The sequence below is a fragment of the Podarcis melisellensis genome, assembly GCF_964234715.1.
Source record: "Podarcis melisellensis genome assembly, chromosome: 14".
NCBI classification, from domain to species: Eukaryota; Metazoa; Chordata; class Lepidosauria; order Squamata; family Lacertidae; genus Podarcis; species Podarcis melisellensis.
In genome coordinates this window covers 2011795-2028350 of record NC_138546.1, presented here as the reverse complement: position 1 = coordinate 2028350, position 16556 = coordinate 2011795, and the positions used below count along the sequence as shown (strand labels likewise).

The window sequence follows — 16556 nt, the reverse complement described above, 5'->3', positions numbered from 1 at the left end:
AAGAACAGTTTCAGGTTAAGAATGGACCTCCGGAATGAATTAAGTACTTAACCCGAGATACAGTGGTACTTAATTCATTCGGGAGGTCTCCGGCGCCGGAGCACGATTTCTGTTCTCATCCTGAAGCAAAGTTCTTAACACGAGGTAATATTTCTGGGTTAGCGGCGTCTGTAACCTGAAGAGTATGTAACCTGAGGTACCACTGTACATAGATCTGTGTTTTGCTGGGGGGAAACACAACTTCCTATAGGCAGCATCAACCGGTTTAGAAGCCTTGCTAGACCCAGCATTCAGAGACCTCCCTGTGCTTACTGAAAGTCTCTGTCTGGCTTCAGGGAGGCATTTTTCAGATCACTTCTGCTGCTTCAGCAAAAGCTGAGAAGAAGAAAAAACCTTTTTATTTTTTAAATAATAATAAATCTTTTCATGGTTCAAAAGTTTGGTTCCTGAGGGGGGATTTGGATAGTTCTGCAAGCCTCGCACTACTCTCTCTTTTTCTTTTCCCTTAAAAAAGAAAAGAAAAGAAATTTCTCTTGCCATCATTTTTCTCTGCTCCTGGTGTGAGATGCCCAAACACAGTTGAGCAGAAGGAGAATCGAAAGTGGGAGCCAAATGCCCCCATCATCGCAGTTACCTTCACTGCCCCTGCTCTGGGCCTACATAGCTGAACCCCAACTCTCCCCCCAGAAGGAGAGCAGCTCCTATTTCAGAACCCCACAAGGGCAGGGGTGGGGCGAGGACAGAGGCTCCAGCCCATTCAAAGGAACACTTTATTTATTTACTATTTAATGCATTTATAATCCGCATTTCTCCCAAAGTTGGGATTCAAGGTAGTTTCCAACATTTAAAACATCATTATAAGATACAAAGTAATACAACGGATTGGTTTAAAACTGTAGTTAAAATACACCAAAGCACAATTTAGTACCGGCATTGAAATCCAGTTTGCCCTGAGAGCAGCCCAGTGGCCAGCTTCACCTGCCTCTTAGTTTCCAAAGGCCTGCTGGCATAAGGAAGACAGAGAAGGTGCCAATCCCACCATCGTGAAGTAGCCACAGAAGAGGCTCTCCCTCTCTTGTGTCACCGTCAATGGTGCATCTGATGGGACTGAGAGAAAGTGCTCACCTGAGAATCTTAGCACCTGCTCAGGTTCATATAGGGAGGTGCAAGATTTCCCGTAGCCTTGGCTGCAACTCCTTTCTCTGGGATGGCCCTGTTGCCTCCCAGGGATAGGTGCAACTCCTTGCAAGTAAACAGCATATTTATGTGATCTCCGCTTGAGTGGAACTATTTAACCATCCACTTCCTTGTGATGCCCTAACGCCTGCTTCAGATCAGCCACAGGGGAGAGAATATCATTTTCTGTTGGGAGCTCCAGGAATAAAGGATGCAGAGCACTACAGGCTTCTGCCACTCAAGCCGAGTGTGATTAATTAAACCCGTTCTCAGACTTGCCTGTGGTTTGCCTTGCCACAGCGGAGCTCAGCCAGTGCTGCTTGGATGCTGCTCTGGTCCTTGTCAGATTCACAGCAGATAATCTTTCTGAGTGGCAGGAGAAATGGGGAATGTGGCTGTCTGTGCGCTGCCCGTTATTCATGCTTCTTGTTGCCCAAAGCAGAACCTAAGAGATGTGCAAACTGCCTTTGCAACAGAAACTGGAGCACAGGGAGCGGGAACAAGCAATAATAAAAATAATGGTTCAGATCCTGGGCCATTTTCAAGGGAAACTCTGGCTTCTCCAAAATTGGAAACTTTTGCTATTCACCTTTGATATGCCTGACCTGAGCCATTGTCACCTTTGGAGAAATCTTGATCACAAAATCAGTAATGAAAGGAATAGAAGTTCTGGATGGGATGAGTTAAGCTGGGCAAATGATTAAGACTATTTTGTTCCAAGGTTGATTCCTAAACAGGTTGTTTGTCTTCCCCTCACCTCCCCACGCTGCCAATCTCCTTGCTTGCAGCTCATACAGAATCTCCTTTCTATGAGGAATGGTGGTTCCTCCTCGTGATGGCTCTCTGCAGCCTCATTCTCATCCTGATGGTGGTGTTTGCCCTGATCCTGCATGGCCAGACCAAGAAATACCGGAACTGCAACACAGGTGAGATGGCCTCTTAGTGATTCAGGGCATCCTGCCCTTCTGCCTGCAACCTACAGCCCCCAAAAGAATACTATGTAGTAGAAACAAAGGCTACAATACAGTCGTACCTTGATTCTCGAACACCTTGGTACTCATAAGTTTTGACTCCTGGTGACTGCAAACCCAAAAGTGAGTGTTCCGGTTTGCAGGCGCTTTTTGGAAGCCGAACGTCCGACACAGCTTCCGATTGAGTGCAGGAAGCTCCTGCAACCAATTGGAAGTCGCGCCTTGCTTTTCGAACATTTTCGGAAGTCGAATGAATTCCATTTGAGAAACAAGGTATGACTGTATAATGAACATAACAACATAACAAAAAAAATTCTCCCCATAGAAAGCTGCAGGGAGACAATGCACTGCACCCTCACCTGGATAATGGATACAAATTTAGAATCAGTTTCCTATGGATAGAGAACTAGTGCATCAGACAGAAAGGTTCTCACTCAGCCTTTTGCCGTGCTGATCTGCTAGTTGCAGTGAATTTTTAAAACAAGAGAGCTTCAAAAGATGAAATTCCCCCCACCACCACCTGCTGCCTGAAACGGTAGCTCACGTTACCATATGTGTAGGAGACCCTTCCTAACCTGGGTGCTTTCCAAAAAGAACCAGGGTCACCTACATAGAGAAAACAAGGAGAGAGTCTTGCCCTGACAGTGGCTAAAAGCTTAAAGTGATTTTGAACAACACCGCTTTGATCTCTGCTCTTTCCAAAAATCTCTGCTCTTGCTGAAATGTGCCGTCACCTGAGTGCATGTGGAATTTGTCATGTGATAAAATGCTAATATCTGTTTGCATCACCATATGCCTGACCGTTCTGGGCATTCAGTGGAAAAATATGTTTGTGTCTGGGTTGTCCTGGCTGTGAGGCTCACTGTTGCCCAGCTGCTGCGGGATTGCATGTCTCTTGGTAACTTTTGTTCCCCATCGCAAATTCCTTACCTTTTGGGCTTTTAAAGCACCCTTTGCAAGGCCAGCAAAAATCACCTCTTCTTAAATACGCATTGCTCAGCCCCTGAATCCTGCATCAGGAACTTCTCTAATCAATTTCCCTCCCATTTTCCTCCTGAGATGTCCAGGTTTTTCCAGCTGCTGCTGCTGCCAGTTGTGTGTGATGCTTCAGTAACCTGCATGGACCTGTGAAATATGCATTAATTTCAAGAGCCAGGGGTTTCCTGGAAGTTCTAGCGTGCAGGTGAAGGAAGTCGCTGTGTCCTGGGCTCTGTGATGCTGCACTGCTAATAAAAGATTTGGGGCAAGGCAATGGGAAGAGGGAGCATTAGGGACTGGCTAAGGAAAGCCATCTTTTCTTTTCTGAAGACTCAGCGATTCAATGCTCAAAGAAAGGATTTATATATCCCCCACCTTCCCCCAGTATAAATTCACTTCTAACAAGTGTTAGTAAATCAGGTTTTATTCCCCTGGGATTTGAAATGTATGAATGCCATGGCATTTTACTGAGCTAATGCTATTACAGGCTTCTATGCACAGTGCATAGACAAATCTCTCATCTCCTTCCTTGTGCTCTCCATCTGGAGGATGCACATGAAAAGGCAGCTCTGTCCTCCACCTTTCTGCCAAGCCTTAATGCAGCATCACAGCTGAAGTCTGGGATCAAATAGCTGCCTGTTGTAGCAGAGGAGATTTATGGCTGCCCTAGGGGTGGGGTGGGAGGAGAGCATGCTCATTAAATGAGCTCTGTGTGTGTGTGTCTGTCCTGTGGGGTTACACAGCTGGGGCAGCAAGGTCCCAGATGCTATATATTGGAGAATCGCACTGCTGATGTGCTCAGAGATTGCCATATGTGCTCAGAGGGTCATTGGGCTGGGGAGATCTAGGTTCATATCCCCGCTCGGCTATGGAGGTCGCTGGGCCAGTCGCCATCTCTCAGCCTAGCCTATCTCACAGGGCAGTTGTGAGGATAAAGGGAGGGACAGGAGTGTCCTCCGAGTTCCCTCCATGAAGCCAAAATGTATCAATAACAAGTAACTAAATGCAAAGCTAACCCCCCTGGCTTAATGCAGGATGCCCGAGCAACAGATGACCCTCTAAGTCAAAGGCAAGTCACCCGCCATGTATGGTGGTCAGCCAGGGGCTAAATAAACATCCTGTTTTTCCTGCCTGCCCTGGTCTACAAAATGAGAGTGAGGTGGATGGGTTGTTGAGCCCCTGGCAGGTGGACTACCCTCATCTAGATGGGTTGCCAACTGTGCAGAGATGCCCTTGGTTTGGGCATATAGCCCTCTGGCTACTAACCCTTGTGGAATACAAGCACTGAATACTGTTCGGGAGTCTGCATTTTAAAGCCTGAGCAAATTGCACGTTGGGTGTAAGATCTGTTTACCGTTTGGTAAACCCAGAATATATTTCCTCATGCTTCTCTAGCTTCTGGCACTCTTCTTTAAGAGCTGAATTTTTGGAAATGCTATCCTGTCCCTATAGCTTGTGATGTGGCCTCTTCTATGAAGACTATCTATGTTTATCTATAAACACTATCTATGAAGATAGTGGAGCAACAATTCTGTTCTCAGTGAGCACTCTGCAGCACTAGAAACTGGAATATGTCTAGCTCACAACTTGTAGGGATGCAACTGCAAACCAATACACCCTTCCTTGTGTGCAAGTAAATTTCTTCGAGCAAACAGGCATAGAACTGTGCTGTTGTCCTGGGCAAGCCCACACTTTCTGCTGAATTGGAGCAAATAGCAACCGCGGAAAATTCCATTGCCACTTGTTCCAATTCAGCAGTTAAACACAGGCTTTCCTGGGGAAAGTGCCAGGACAAATAAAACGAAACAAAAACACTTGGGCACAGACCTGGAAAGCCAGGGCCTATGCTTAGAAATGTGGGTATGGATGAGCCCTTAACCAGGAAAAGAGACAGAATGAGATGCAGCATCAAACTAGGTGGTACTATAGACAGTAGCACTTCAGACCGAAGATGGTGAATACCTTTAAAAATGTTCCCTGCAAATAAACAAAACATGAGCGCACTAGGGAGAAAAGTTACAGCCCAGCCCACTCCCTCCTTGCTAGTTTTCTACTTACAGTGAGTTTATGCAAAGGAATATTCAGGAATGTAACCCTGCATTCTGAAGTGGCGTTGATCCCTTCTGCCACCTCAGGGTGCTATTAAGTCTTCTCATTCTGTTGCATGCAGGCCAGACCTTGGTGCCACTGAGCTGAGTCAAAGGTGTTTCTCAGTAAACATTGGCAGGAGCAGGCTGCAGAGCTGTAATCCTAAACATACTTCCTCAGGAATAAATCCCACTGAAATCAATGGAGCTTTATTTTCAAGATAACTTGAATGAGATTCGGGGGCTGTGTAACTTGAAAGCCTCTCTTGTGTTCTCAGGGTACACAGGTGAGATGAGCTGTTTAAGCCTGAGAGCACTTAATCTGGCTGTTTGCTTTAAATTTTGCTCCAGGCGTCTATGCCTGATGGCGAAACCTGTATGTGATTACAAACCTTGCTTACCATCAGACCCCCAGAACCCCCTTCAGGGGGGGAAAAACCCTTACAAAAGAAGAAATTGCAAATTACTGGTGTTGTCCTAATGAAATGCGACATTGTAGGTCAGGAGTCGCCAACCTTTTTGGACTAGTGCATTTTGGGAGCATTCTGGGAGTCCCAGTCACAAAATGCCTAAATTAGAAAATAATAATGCAAAATTAGAACGATAACCTTATGCTTGCTGTGAGATGTCAACAATGTCCTGCCAGCCCTGGTTACGGAAATACCACGCACAGAGAGATGCACAGATGTTGCTGTCTAATAACAGGGAGCAATCCTCAGTGCTGGAGGAAATGTAGCCCCACCTCTCAAATTTCACAGAAATTGGTCAACTGCACTGACTGCCTATCACTTTTCAGGCCCAATTCAAAGCTTTTGACCTATAAAGCTGTAAACAGCTCAGGACCGAAATACACCAAGGACTGCCTCTCCTCATATAAATCAGCCCAGACCCTGTGATCACCATGTGAGGCTCTTCTTAGTGAGCCTCCTCTACAAGAGGTCTGGAGAGCATCAACATGAGACAGGCCTTTTCTGTGGTGGCCCCCATGTGTGGAATGCTTTCCCCAGGGAAGCTCGCCTGGTGCCTTCATATCTTTAGGCACCAAGCAAAAGTGTTACTCTTCACCCAGGACTTTGGTGTTAAACAATCTATGGGCTTTAAACTATGTTAGTATGTTATGTATTTTTGTGTTTTTGTATTGTAAACCACCCTGTGATCCTTGGATGAAGGGCGGTATAGACATTTAATAATTAATCATAATAAGAAAAGGTACCTGCGCATTTTGCCCTGTGAAATCCTTTCCAGAAGGGCTAGAGAGTCGCTTTTTAAAAATAATTTAAAAAACCCTCAAGAGTCTGGGGCACTTTCCCGGGAAGCCCACTGGAAACTTTAACAGGCAGCATTGCGCCCGTGGGCACCAGGTTGGTGAGCCCTTTTGTAGAAATTATTTGTGAAAACATGGATGAAAAATTGCCTCGTTGGTAATACTCCAATAATCAGGGAAGCATAGCAAATTCCTGTGACAAACTGTCTTGTCTTCATAGCAAAGACCTTGTTAAAAGGAAGTATGATTGTCTGAAAATGCTGGTTCTCTCTCTGTCTTCATGCAGAGCCAGGGCAGGAACTTTGCCTGCGCTCATTCTGTCGCCGTTTGTCCCCAGGAAAAAGTATTTCCAATGTGGAAGAATCTGTCACTCTGGATAATGGGGGGTTTACGGCCCTTGAGCTCAACAGCCGGCACCTCAACGTCAAAAACACTTTCTCCAAGAAGAATGGGACGAGGTAAGGCAGCTCTGAGCCCCACGCGGCCTGGACCCATGGCTCTCAGCATCCGGCCAAGCACAGGCACTCTGGAGAAGGGCTGCAGGCAGGATGAGACCCTTGCCACCAAGGAGTGTGTTTTATATGCTTATTTATTCCAGTTTGGAACCCATTCCAGACTCAGGACTAGGGGCATATCACTGCATATTTAAAAACGCACACATAAAATATCCCCTTGAAACAAAACATGAATAGGTAAAAACTTACAAACCTCCAAGTGTCCCTATTTTCCAGGGACAGTTCCAGATTTGCAGAAGCCATCCCAGTTTCTGATTCGATCCTGGAATGTCCCGCTTTTCCTTAGGACGTCCCTATTTTCATCAAAGAAATGTTGGAGGGCATGGAGTTATGCGACTCCCAAGCCAAGGAGATAAGTCACTATACAACCTTTAGAAGACATCTGAAGGCAGTCCTAGAGAGGGATGGGTTTTTTTTTAAGTGTATTTATTTATTTATTTATTTTATTTTTATTATTATTATTATTATTATTATTATTATTATTATTATTATTATTATTATTTTATTTATTATGCTGGATGCAGCCCAGTCAGGTGAATGGGGTATTATTATTATTATTATTATTATTAATTATTATTATTATTATTATTATTATTATTTAGGACGTTCCTATTTTCATTGAAGAAATGTTGGACGGTATGAACTTACACCTTCCAGATCTTTCATCCCTGCCTACACACTTTACCCAGCTTAGCCCCCGCCCCTGCAAAAAGGAAAAAAAAAATCAGCCAAAATAGACGTAACTCTTCTGAAAGGTGCTCCCTGGGCACAGTAAATTCAACAGCTGTGGTGCAGGCAGCCCTTTTGCTTGAGCATGGATTGGGGTGGGGGAAGCTAGTACAAAACTCAGTTTCCCCCTCAGCAATGAGAAGCTCAGCACCGTCTTTGGGAAGCAAGTTTTCCTTAAGATGAAAGAGCACCAGAGAGATCAATGGTGTCTTTGGGGCAATCTATTATTTACCAGTGTTTTAGGCTGAGCAAGTATTACAGGTGCGCAGAAGCCAGCCCAGACTGTGCTGGTCCGAAATGAAATCCTAAAGCAACCCCAAAGCCACATCCAAAATGGTTTTCTTTGCACAGACACACATCCTCCCCCCTCAGCCCAGACAGGCCAGTTTCTGCTCCACCATGTTGGGTGCAACCTTGATTCCGGGTCCTTGGAGCAGCCAAATGACTGTTGATGTGTCAGTGCCCCTTATTAAGGATTGGGCCATGCTAAGCCTGAAGGAAGGAAGACAGCATGACAACCCGCATCATGTAGGCCGAGCTGTCATAAGCATCAAAGTCCCTCTGTCTGCTCTGTGAGTCTGTGGCTGAATTAACCCAGCCGGTCTACCACCCTGATAATTGCATAGAAGGACATGGATCACCGTTCTTCCAAATTTGTGATATGGTCATGCAACAGTGCTTGAAAACTTTGGTTATATAAGAAACCACACGCATGTGTTACAGGCAGTGCCGGATTTATGTATAAGCTAAACAAGCTATAGCTTTGGGCCTGACTCTCTTGGGGGCTCCAAAAAAAATTAACAGAAAAAAGCCTGGATGTACATTTCTAAAATACAAGATAAAAAACAAATAAAATAAAACCTACATACAGCAACAGTGTTTTGTGTTGTGCATGGACCTATTAGGTCCATAAATTACCAAATAGCATATATTCAACACAAAAAACAGTGACAATTTGTTGTTGACAAAGGACAGCTGGACATATAAAGGGCCCCATTACCTTCAGTAGCTTAGGGCCTCATCAAACCTAAATCCAGCCCTGGTTACAGGGTAAGAAGCAATAATACACATGTGCTTCTGTAATGGGAATTGGGGTTGCTCGTGCGTAAGTTGCCTCTACTCTTGGCAAAGTTGCCTGGTTAAACCTTTCCCTGGCTGCACAGCCCTTACTCCGCGGCTGTGACAGTCACTGGAAGAATCCGTCAGTGGGCGTTTCCTGAACTTCTTCCAGCATAAAAGTTCTTTGACGCCAAGACTCCGCCTAGCCTCCCTGCGCGGAAGTCTTCTGCGCAGGGTGGGCGTGGCCAGCGGAGGACCTGTGCTCTCCCCGCTAGTTTCTGTGGAAGAGACCTGGAGACATCTCTCCGAAGCCCTCCCCTGCTCCCCTTTCTTCCTGGTGTCATGCTGATTTCCTTCCTCAGTGGATGAGTTCCCTCTCTCCCTGCTGGGCCCTTCTCCGGCATCGCTGGAGAGCCTTACCTCCACTCCTGGCTCCGATGGCAGTTCCCTGACAGCTTCTGTTGACTTGCCTCCTTTACCTGTGTCCTTGAATACTTTTTCAATACATTTTTTCCAGTTTCTCCCCACATAACTGGTTGTTGTTTTTTAGGTTTGTATTTGAAATTCACAAAATATTTTGCTTGTTTGTTTTTTAAATGAGCTGCACAAAATGCCCTCAAGTTTCATCTATGCACACAAAATTTAAAAAAGAAAAAGATTAGAGTACATGTGTTCAGCCTGATAGCTGTGATAGCTCGTAACTTTTCCCCCCTTTTGCTGCATCCAGATCTCCTCCTCGTCCAAGCCCTGGCGGACTCCACTATTCCGACGAGGACATCTGTAACAAGTACAATGGAGCAGTGCTGACGGAAAGCGTCGCCCTCAGTGAGAAACCCCTGGATGCTTCAGAATCAGAGGTGAGTTTGTTGCCCTATGGTTGAGGATTGGCAGGCAAGTTCATAGAATCATAAAATCGTAGAATTGGAAATGACCCTGTGGGTTAGCCAGTCCAGCCCCCTGCAATGCAGGAATCTCAGCTAAAGCACTGCTGACAGATGGCCATCTAACCTCTGTTATGAACTTCCAGTCAAGGAGAGTCTACTACCTTCTGGGGGAGCAGGTTCCACTGTCAAACAGCTCTTAACATCAGACTTATTATTATTATTTCCTTACTTATACCCCACCCATCTGGCTGGGTTGCCACAGTCCAACAAAATATAAAAACAGAGCAAAAGTCAGAAAGTTATTCCTCATATTTAGTCAGAATCTCCTTTCCTGTAACTTAATTCATTGGTTTGGGTTCTCCTTCCGGAGCAGGAACAAACAAGCTTGCTCCATCTTCCATTTGACAGCCCTTTAGATATTTGAAGAAGGCTCTCATATCTCCTCTCGCTCTCCTCTTTTCCAGGCTAAACATGCCCAATTCCCTCAACCATTCCTCATCAGGCTTGGTTTCCAGACCCTTGATCATCTTGGTCACCCTCCTCTGCACGCCTTTCAGCTTGTCAATATCCTTCTTAAATTGTGGCGCCCAGAACTGGACACGGTATTCCAGGTGTGGTCTGACCAAGGCAGAACAGAGTGGAACCATGACTTCCCTTGATCGGAACACTATACTTTTGTTGATGCAGCCTAGAATAGCATTAGCCTTTTTTGCTGCTGAATCGCACTGTTGCATAGGAGCCAACTCCTAGGGGCCGAGGGGTCCTAGGCCCCCCCCATAAAATATTTAAGGGGGGCTGGACACCCCCCAAAGTTTAATGGGCATTGCCATTCAAAGGGTGTGCATGCACCATGTTATATGATAAATTATAGGAACTGGGCTTATCTCTCCCCCAAAAAAATATTTTATTCAAGTTAGCACCCCTGCCTCCGTAAATTTATCTAACCCTGTTTTAAAGCCATCCACGTTGGTGGCTATGCCAGCCTCCAGTGGGAGGGAGTTTCATAGTTTAGCTATGTGCTGCATGAAGAAGGGCTTTCTTTGATCTTTCCTGAATCATTTCATCAGCATCTATCACATCTCCACTTACTTGCCTTTTCTCTAAACTAAAAAGTCCCAAATGCTGCAACCTTGGGGTGCCTCTCCACCCCCTCGAGTATTTGGGTTGCCTTTTCCGGAACCTTTTCTAACTCTACAAGTTATAAGGCGACCAGAACTGGGCACGGTATTCTGCCAACATTCAGCTTTGTGGAGTTCTATCATTATGAGAGAGGGAGGAAAACCAAGCATGATGTTATATGCGTTTGTCCTGGCCCTTCTTTTTCACCTTTTCTCTGCACTAAAAACCCCAGGCTTGAGAGCTCCAGCTCTCCCCCTTCACTCTGCTAATGTGCCCAAGCAGTTAAGATGGGAAGAGGGAAGATTCCCGCCACCGGCAAGCATGCCAAGTCCTGCTTTGCCTCCTGGGATCTCTCAGTATTCTGAACAGGCTGAGCCAGGCTACTGTCTGCATGGCAAATGTAACAAGTAGCCTGGCTCGGAGACGTGCAGAAATAATTAACTTTCCTTAAAGTACGAGGCTCGTATGTTAAGAAGGCCTTGCACGGGGCTGAGATAACTTGACAAAGGGAACGACTGACTGTTTCCCAAGCACCGCATGTCCACAGATCCAAGATAAGTAGCGTCTGTCCTGAGGATGCGAAAAGGCTTGTAGCGCTGCTGGAGTCTGATGCCATCCAAGGAGGTTGGAGGCGGTGGTGGAGGAAGGGGGCAGGGGGTGGGGTCGCCCGAGGTGCCAGCCTGCGGGGTGACATTGCCGTGGGCAGGTGCCTCCCCATTGGGACGACACTCACACTTGCAACATGCCATGCCCCCACGTGTGACGTGCCTTGCCCCAGCCGCCCCGGGTACCAAAGCCCCTTCCTCCGTGACTGGTTAGAGGCAGAGAGAGTGGTTGCAAACCTTGACTCTCTTGGACTCAGGTGACCCATGGGGGCCTGGTTTCAAAGCAGAAGTCCTTGAGAAGCTGAAATGGTGGGGTGGGGTGGGGTGGGTGTCCCAGGCTCCAGAGTGCATGCCCTCCATCAAATTCTCCCTACAATTTGGTTTGGAAAGTGGCAGAAAAGAATGCAGGGGCATTTTGGGAAGATTCTGTGGAAACCTTGGGGGATTACCAGAAGCCTTTTTCTTACGTTTATATCTTGAGAGCCCACTCCCAGCTCTCTTTCAAGTCTCCCAGATGTTTACCAACATCTGTCCATGCCTAATCTGGACTGGCTCAGAAGAAACGAAAGAGAGAAAATACTTGTGAAACAGCACTTAGGAAAAAGCTGTCAAACTCATCCCAGGGTTTTGCCACCTCTTGTGGCTTTTATCCAAATGGTACTGGGTTTGAAATGCAGTGCAGTCTTTGTCTACCCATTATTTGTCTTTTCATTGGGTGAAAGATCCCTGTTTTGAAGGGGGTTGGACTAGATGACCCTCGGGGTACCTTCCAAATCATACGATTCTATTCTTTGCTTAGTGTGGAGAGCCAGTGTGGTGTAGTGGTTAAGAGCGGTAGTCTCGTAATCTGGAGAACCGGGTTCGAGTCTCCGCTCCTCCACATGCAGCTGCTGGGTGACCTTGGGCCAGTCACACTTCTGTGAAGTCTCTCAGCCCCACTCACCTCACAAAGTGCTTGTTGTGGGGGAGGAAGGGAAAGGAGATTGTTAGCCGCTTTGAGACTCCTTAAAGGGAGTGAAAGGCGGGATATCAAATCCAAACTCTTCTTCTTATCAGCAGTGACAGAAGGCCAGGCCTAAGATAGTAGGTGAATTTTAGAAGTGGTGTTTGGAAGGGTCGGTTGTGAACTCAGTTGTAAACTGCACCCCTCCTATGTGGACAGGCCGTTGCTCAGTGGCGGAGATCTGCCTTGCATGTAGAAGGTCCCAGGCCCCAGAATCTCTAAGTAGGGAGGGGGGACCCTGAAAAGTCACTGCTGTTGGTCAATGTCAGCAATACAGAGCAAGATGGACCTGTGGCCTGATGCAGAATCAGGTAGCTTCTGATGTTCTTCTGCTGAAATCCTGACCAAAATCTAGCTGGTCTAATCAGTAAGAGAAAGCAGTGGGCCCTGAAAGAGGACTAGCTTGCCCTTTTATCAAGAAGAATCCTGGAAGAACCCGGCTCAGGCAATGGAGCAGGGAGGCAGATGACAGTCCGCCTTCCTTCTCTGTTGGTTGCCTGCCTTCCTCCTCTCCTTAATTGCCTCTGGCGACCACTGGCTGCTATGCGTTGCCCTCTGACCAGCCTGCCAGGTAGGCAGCATCCCTCGTTGTGCCGTCTCCAGCCGTTCCTGGCGATGGACATACATTATCTTGAGATTATACTCCCAGTGGCTCTGCTCCTCTCTCTTTGACAACCTGGAATTAAACCTGCCATTAGCGGAGCGTGCTGGGCATAAATATGAATGTCGCCATGCCGCTTTTTGTTATTCATGTCAGGAGTTCCATGTGCCGGTTCCTGATAGTGCATAATGACCATCTCCTGCCCGAGGCAACTCCTGCATGCAGGCGCGGCGGACGCAGAGGTCGCCGGAGTCTATCCATTCTCTCGTTACGCTCTTTCCTTGCCCTTGATGTCAAGCATACGGAGCCCAGGGCTTCCTAGCAGAGCCTCGCAGCTGAGGCACAGGCCAGCTTTTGTGGCAGGCGAAATGAGGCCCCCATTTTCCTCCAGAGCTTTGATATCCAATCAGTCTCCACTGGCCCTTTGATGCTTGCCTGTTTCCAGCAGTGTGCACTTGGAGAAAATACTAATGGACACGCTCAGAGGTGACAGGCTCTTTTGATCATTGTGGAAAAATGGCATTAGCCATATTTGTGTGTGTGTGCGGTGCATCAATTTTATCTCATTCTATTATCTTTCCTCGTGCCATTTTAGGGTGGTGGCTGTTGTTTTCCTTCAGCTTTTGTTATTCTAAGGCTTCCAAGGAGATGAGCTTTTGCTTACCCGAGGATTTCAACCACTCCGTCTTCACAGGGGAAAGATGTTGTGCAGGATGTAGGGACGAAGCACCTCATTTCTTAGGAGGACTTGGCCAGATGCTCTTCTGTGTGCAGCCGAGCCTATTTAAGCTTGTCAAAGGGCCGTTTCCCTTTGATAAAACTTCCTGTGTACAGGATGCCATCAAATGCCGAGACAGCCAAGGCCAAAATCATCTCAATACATTTTCCCGTTAAATCTTCATCCCCAGGCTTTAAGATGTTGCAGCTGTGCTCGTGATGGAGAGACGACCTGCTTTCACACACGTCCCCGTGACTGATGCTGTGGTTTCTGCAGCCTGGCTCCAAAGCACACAAGCGGCTCATGCTGTAGATTTGAGCCCTGGATCTATCACTGGCCACTGAAGTGAAACACTCCAGCGCTCAAATCTACAGTACGAGCAGCTCGTGTGCTTGGAGGGGCAGGTGTGAGTGGAGGGCAGGGGCTGGATTATGGCAGTAGGGCGGTCCTTAGATACCTACGCACTTTCCCCCAACACTGCTTGCTTGGGTCTGCAGAAGGGCCAGCCCTATCAATAGGCAGAGTCCAAAGGCCACTCAAGGGCTCCCCCCAAAATTCCTGTCCAACCCCCCAAATACAGGCAGCTAGCAAAAGCCCATCCTGCTTAGGGAAGGAGGGCACTGCAGTGGAAGGTTAGGGGAGGAGCAGCCTAATATAGCCTTTGTCCCCTCAAACCTAACAGGCTGCAATAGCCATGTGAACGTCCCCCAACTCCTGCGACAGGCAATACCACCTGTGTCCTCTTTCGCAGGGGAGCTGGGATGTGGCAAAGACACCCCCATTGAAATTGGGAGTGACCTCTTTCAAAATCCTGTTTATTCGAGAGCAGGCGAACACATTCCAAAACAGACCTGCACTTGGGGGGTGGAGCGTTTGCAAGAGAGACCTGGCAAGCCAAGGCAGTTTAATGCCTCGCCCAATTCTCCTCTACAGAAGCCCCCTCCCCCTTAACCCATTCCCCATTTAGCCAGGCATGGAGACCAGAGAACACCCGATGGGGTGGGAGGGGGACACCGAGGGTTGCATTTCACAAGAGAACTGGCAGACGTGAGGAAGCGCCAGCACCCCCTCGCCTGCCTCTTCTCCCTACAACCCCACCCCATGCCTTCCGCAGCCATGGGGTCGAAAACATATATTTGCTGAAGCAAACACATAGTTGTGCCCTGAACCCACACTGACCTCCTGTGACCCTATTTAAGCAGCATGGCTGTTAAGCTGAAGGTTTTGGACACCCTCCAACATAAATAAAGGCTTTTAATGAGGTCAAGCCACTTGCATAAATAATGTTTTTTTCTGCCCACACTGCTAGAAAAGCCATACAGAGCAAAAAGCTGAGAGACGAGAGAGAGTGTGAGAGTGAGAGAGAGCGCTTGTCCAAATAGGAACCCACGAATCTGCCTTATAGAGAGTCAGATCATTGGTCCATCTTGCTCACTGCTGTCCACACTGACTGACAGCTGCTCTCCAGGGTTTGAGGCAGGAGTCACTTTCCCATCCCTGCCTGCAGGTGCCAGAGATTCAGCAGACATCTAGTGTCCAGATCAAGAGAACCAATAGTACCACTCCCTTCTGCCTTGGTCAAAACACACCTGGAGTGTTGTGTCCAGTTCTGGGTGCCACAATTTAAGAAGGATATTGACAAGCTGGAAGGTTTGCAGATGATCAAGGGTCTGGGAGGGAGTTGGATCTGCTTAGCCTGGATAAGACTGAGAGGTGAAAGAATAGCCACCTCCAGTGCCGGATTTATGTATAAGCTAACAAGCTATAGTTTAGGGCCCCAGTCTCTTGGAGGCCCCCCAAAAATTTCACTATTAATATACTTCTGCTTAATTGTATTTCAATTCAACAATTACTTTGATAAAATACTTATTTTGTTATGTGCAAATGGCTTTAGATGCCTATTAGGCCCATAAATTACGATATAGCATATATTCGACACGAAAAACAGCAACAATTTGTTGAATATATGCTGAATATATAAAGGGCCCCATTACCTTCAAAAGCTTAGGGCCTCATCAAACCTAAATCTGGCCCTGGCCACCTCCATCACTTGAAAGCTTGTTTTCTGTAGGAGCCGAACCAATGGATTAAAATTGCAAGGAAAGGAGTTCCAACCAAACATTAGGGAGAGCTTTGGAACGGACCATCTCAGAAGGTGGTGGACTCTCTTCGCTGGAGGTTTTTAAGCAGAGGTTGGGTGGCCATCTGTCAGGGGTGCTTTAGCTGTGATTCCTGAATTTCAGGGGGTTGGACTAGATGACCCTTGGTGTCCTCTACAGGTGTATGGTTCTACAAGCCTGGGACCTTCTGCCCACAGCATGACCACTCTGTCTCCCAAAGCAGACACACAGGCAGTTGGCTCGTGGGCCGCTTTAAGACTCATACAGGTCCCCAGGAGCCACAAGACCCTTTCTTCTTCTGCGACTAACTAGCAAAGAATTTGTTCCTACTGGAACAGAGAAGATGCAGAGCGAGTCAGTCAGAACAGGGAGGCGGACAAAGGCAGGGCCCACTTAGGACTTGGCAGCCCATTCCCACCCTCCTTGAGACCCCCGGCAGAGTTGGGCGTATTTCCACCGCAGTCTTTTGAAAGCTCCTGGGTATACGGGCTGTTCTCTCTGCCGCCAGCTATAAATAAATGCACACAATTCCTTTTCTCCAGCCATTTTCAAAAGAAATTTGACAGCCACAACTGTTTTTAAATTCCATGTAATGTCGGCCTTAGACTAAACTAGCCGGCTAGTCCCTAATTTGTCCCCCTAATAGCGTTTGTTTCTTTCATCTCGCCAATAAAAAAATACTTTAAATTGTCAGGCATTTTCTCTGTTTTGTTGCTTCCCAGGCATC

The 16556-nt window shown here is 47.1% G+C and overlaps 1 protein-coding gene across 6 annotated transcripts in view; it reads left to right on the top strand.

The window, feature by feature from the left end:
- The window catches only part of SDK1 (sidekick cell adhesion molecule 1), a 597718-nt gene that overhangs the window by 576592 nt on the left and 4570 nt on the right, over nt 1-16556 (top strand). For 4 of the 6 annotated variants that reach the window (XM_081889040.1, XM_081889039.1, XM_081889042.1 and 1 more), the window contains 3 exons: nt 1965-2102; nt 6763-6934; nt 9507-9636. In XM_081889040.1, coding sequence (XP_081745166.1) covers nt 1965-2102; nt 6763-6934; nt 9507-9636 — 440 coding nt within the window. The remainder of the gene's footprint in view (nt 1-1964; nt 2103-6762; nt 6935-9506; nt 9637-16556) is intronic. The other 2 variants (XM_081889043.1, XM_081889041.1) reach the window with 1 other exon arrangement.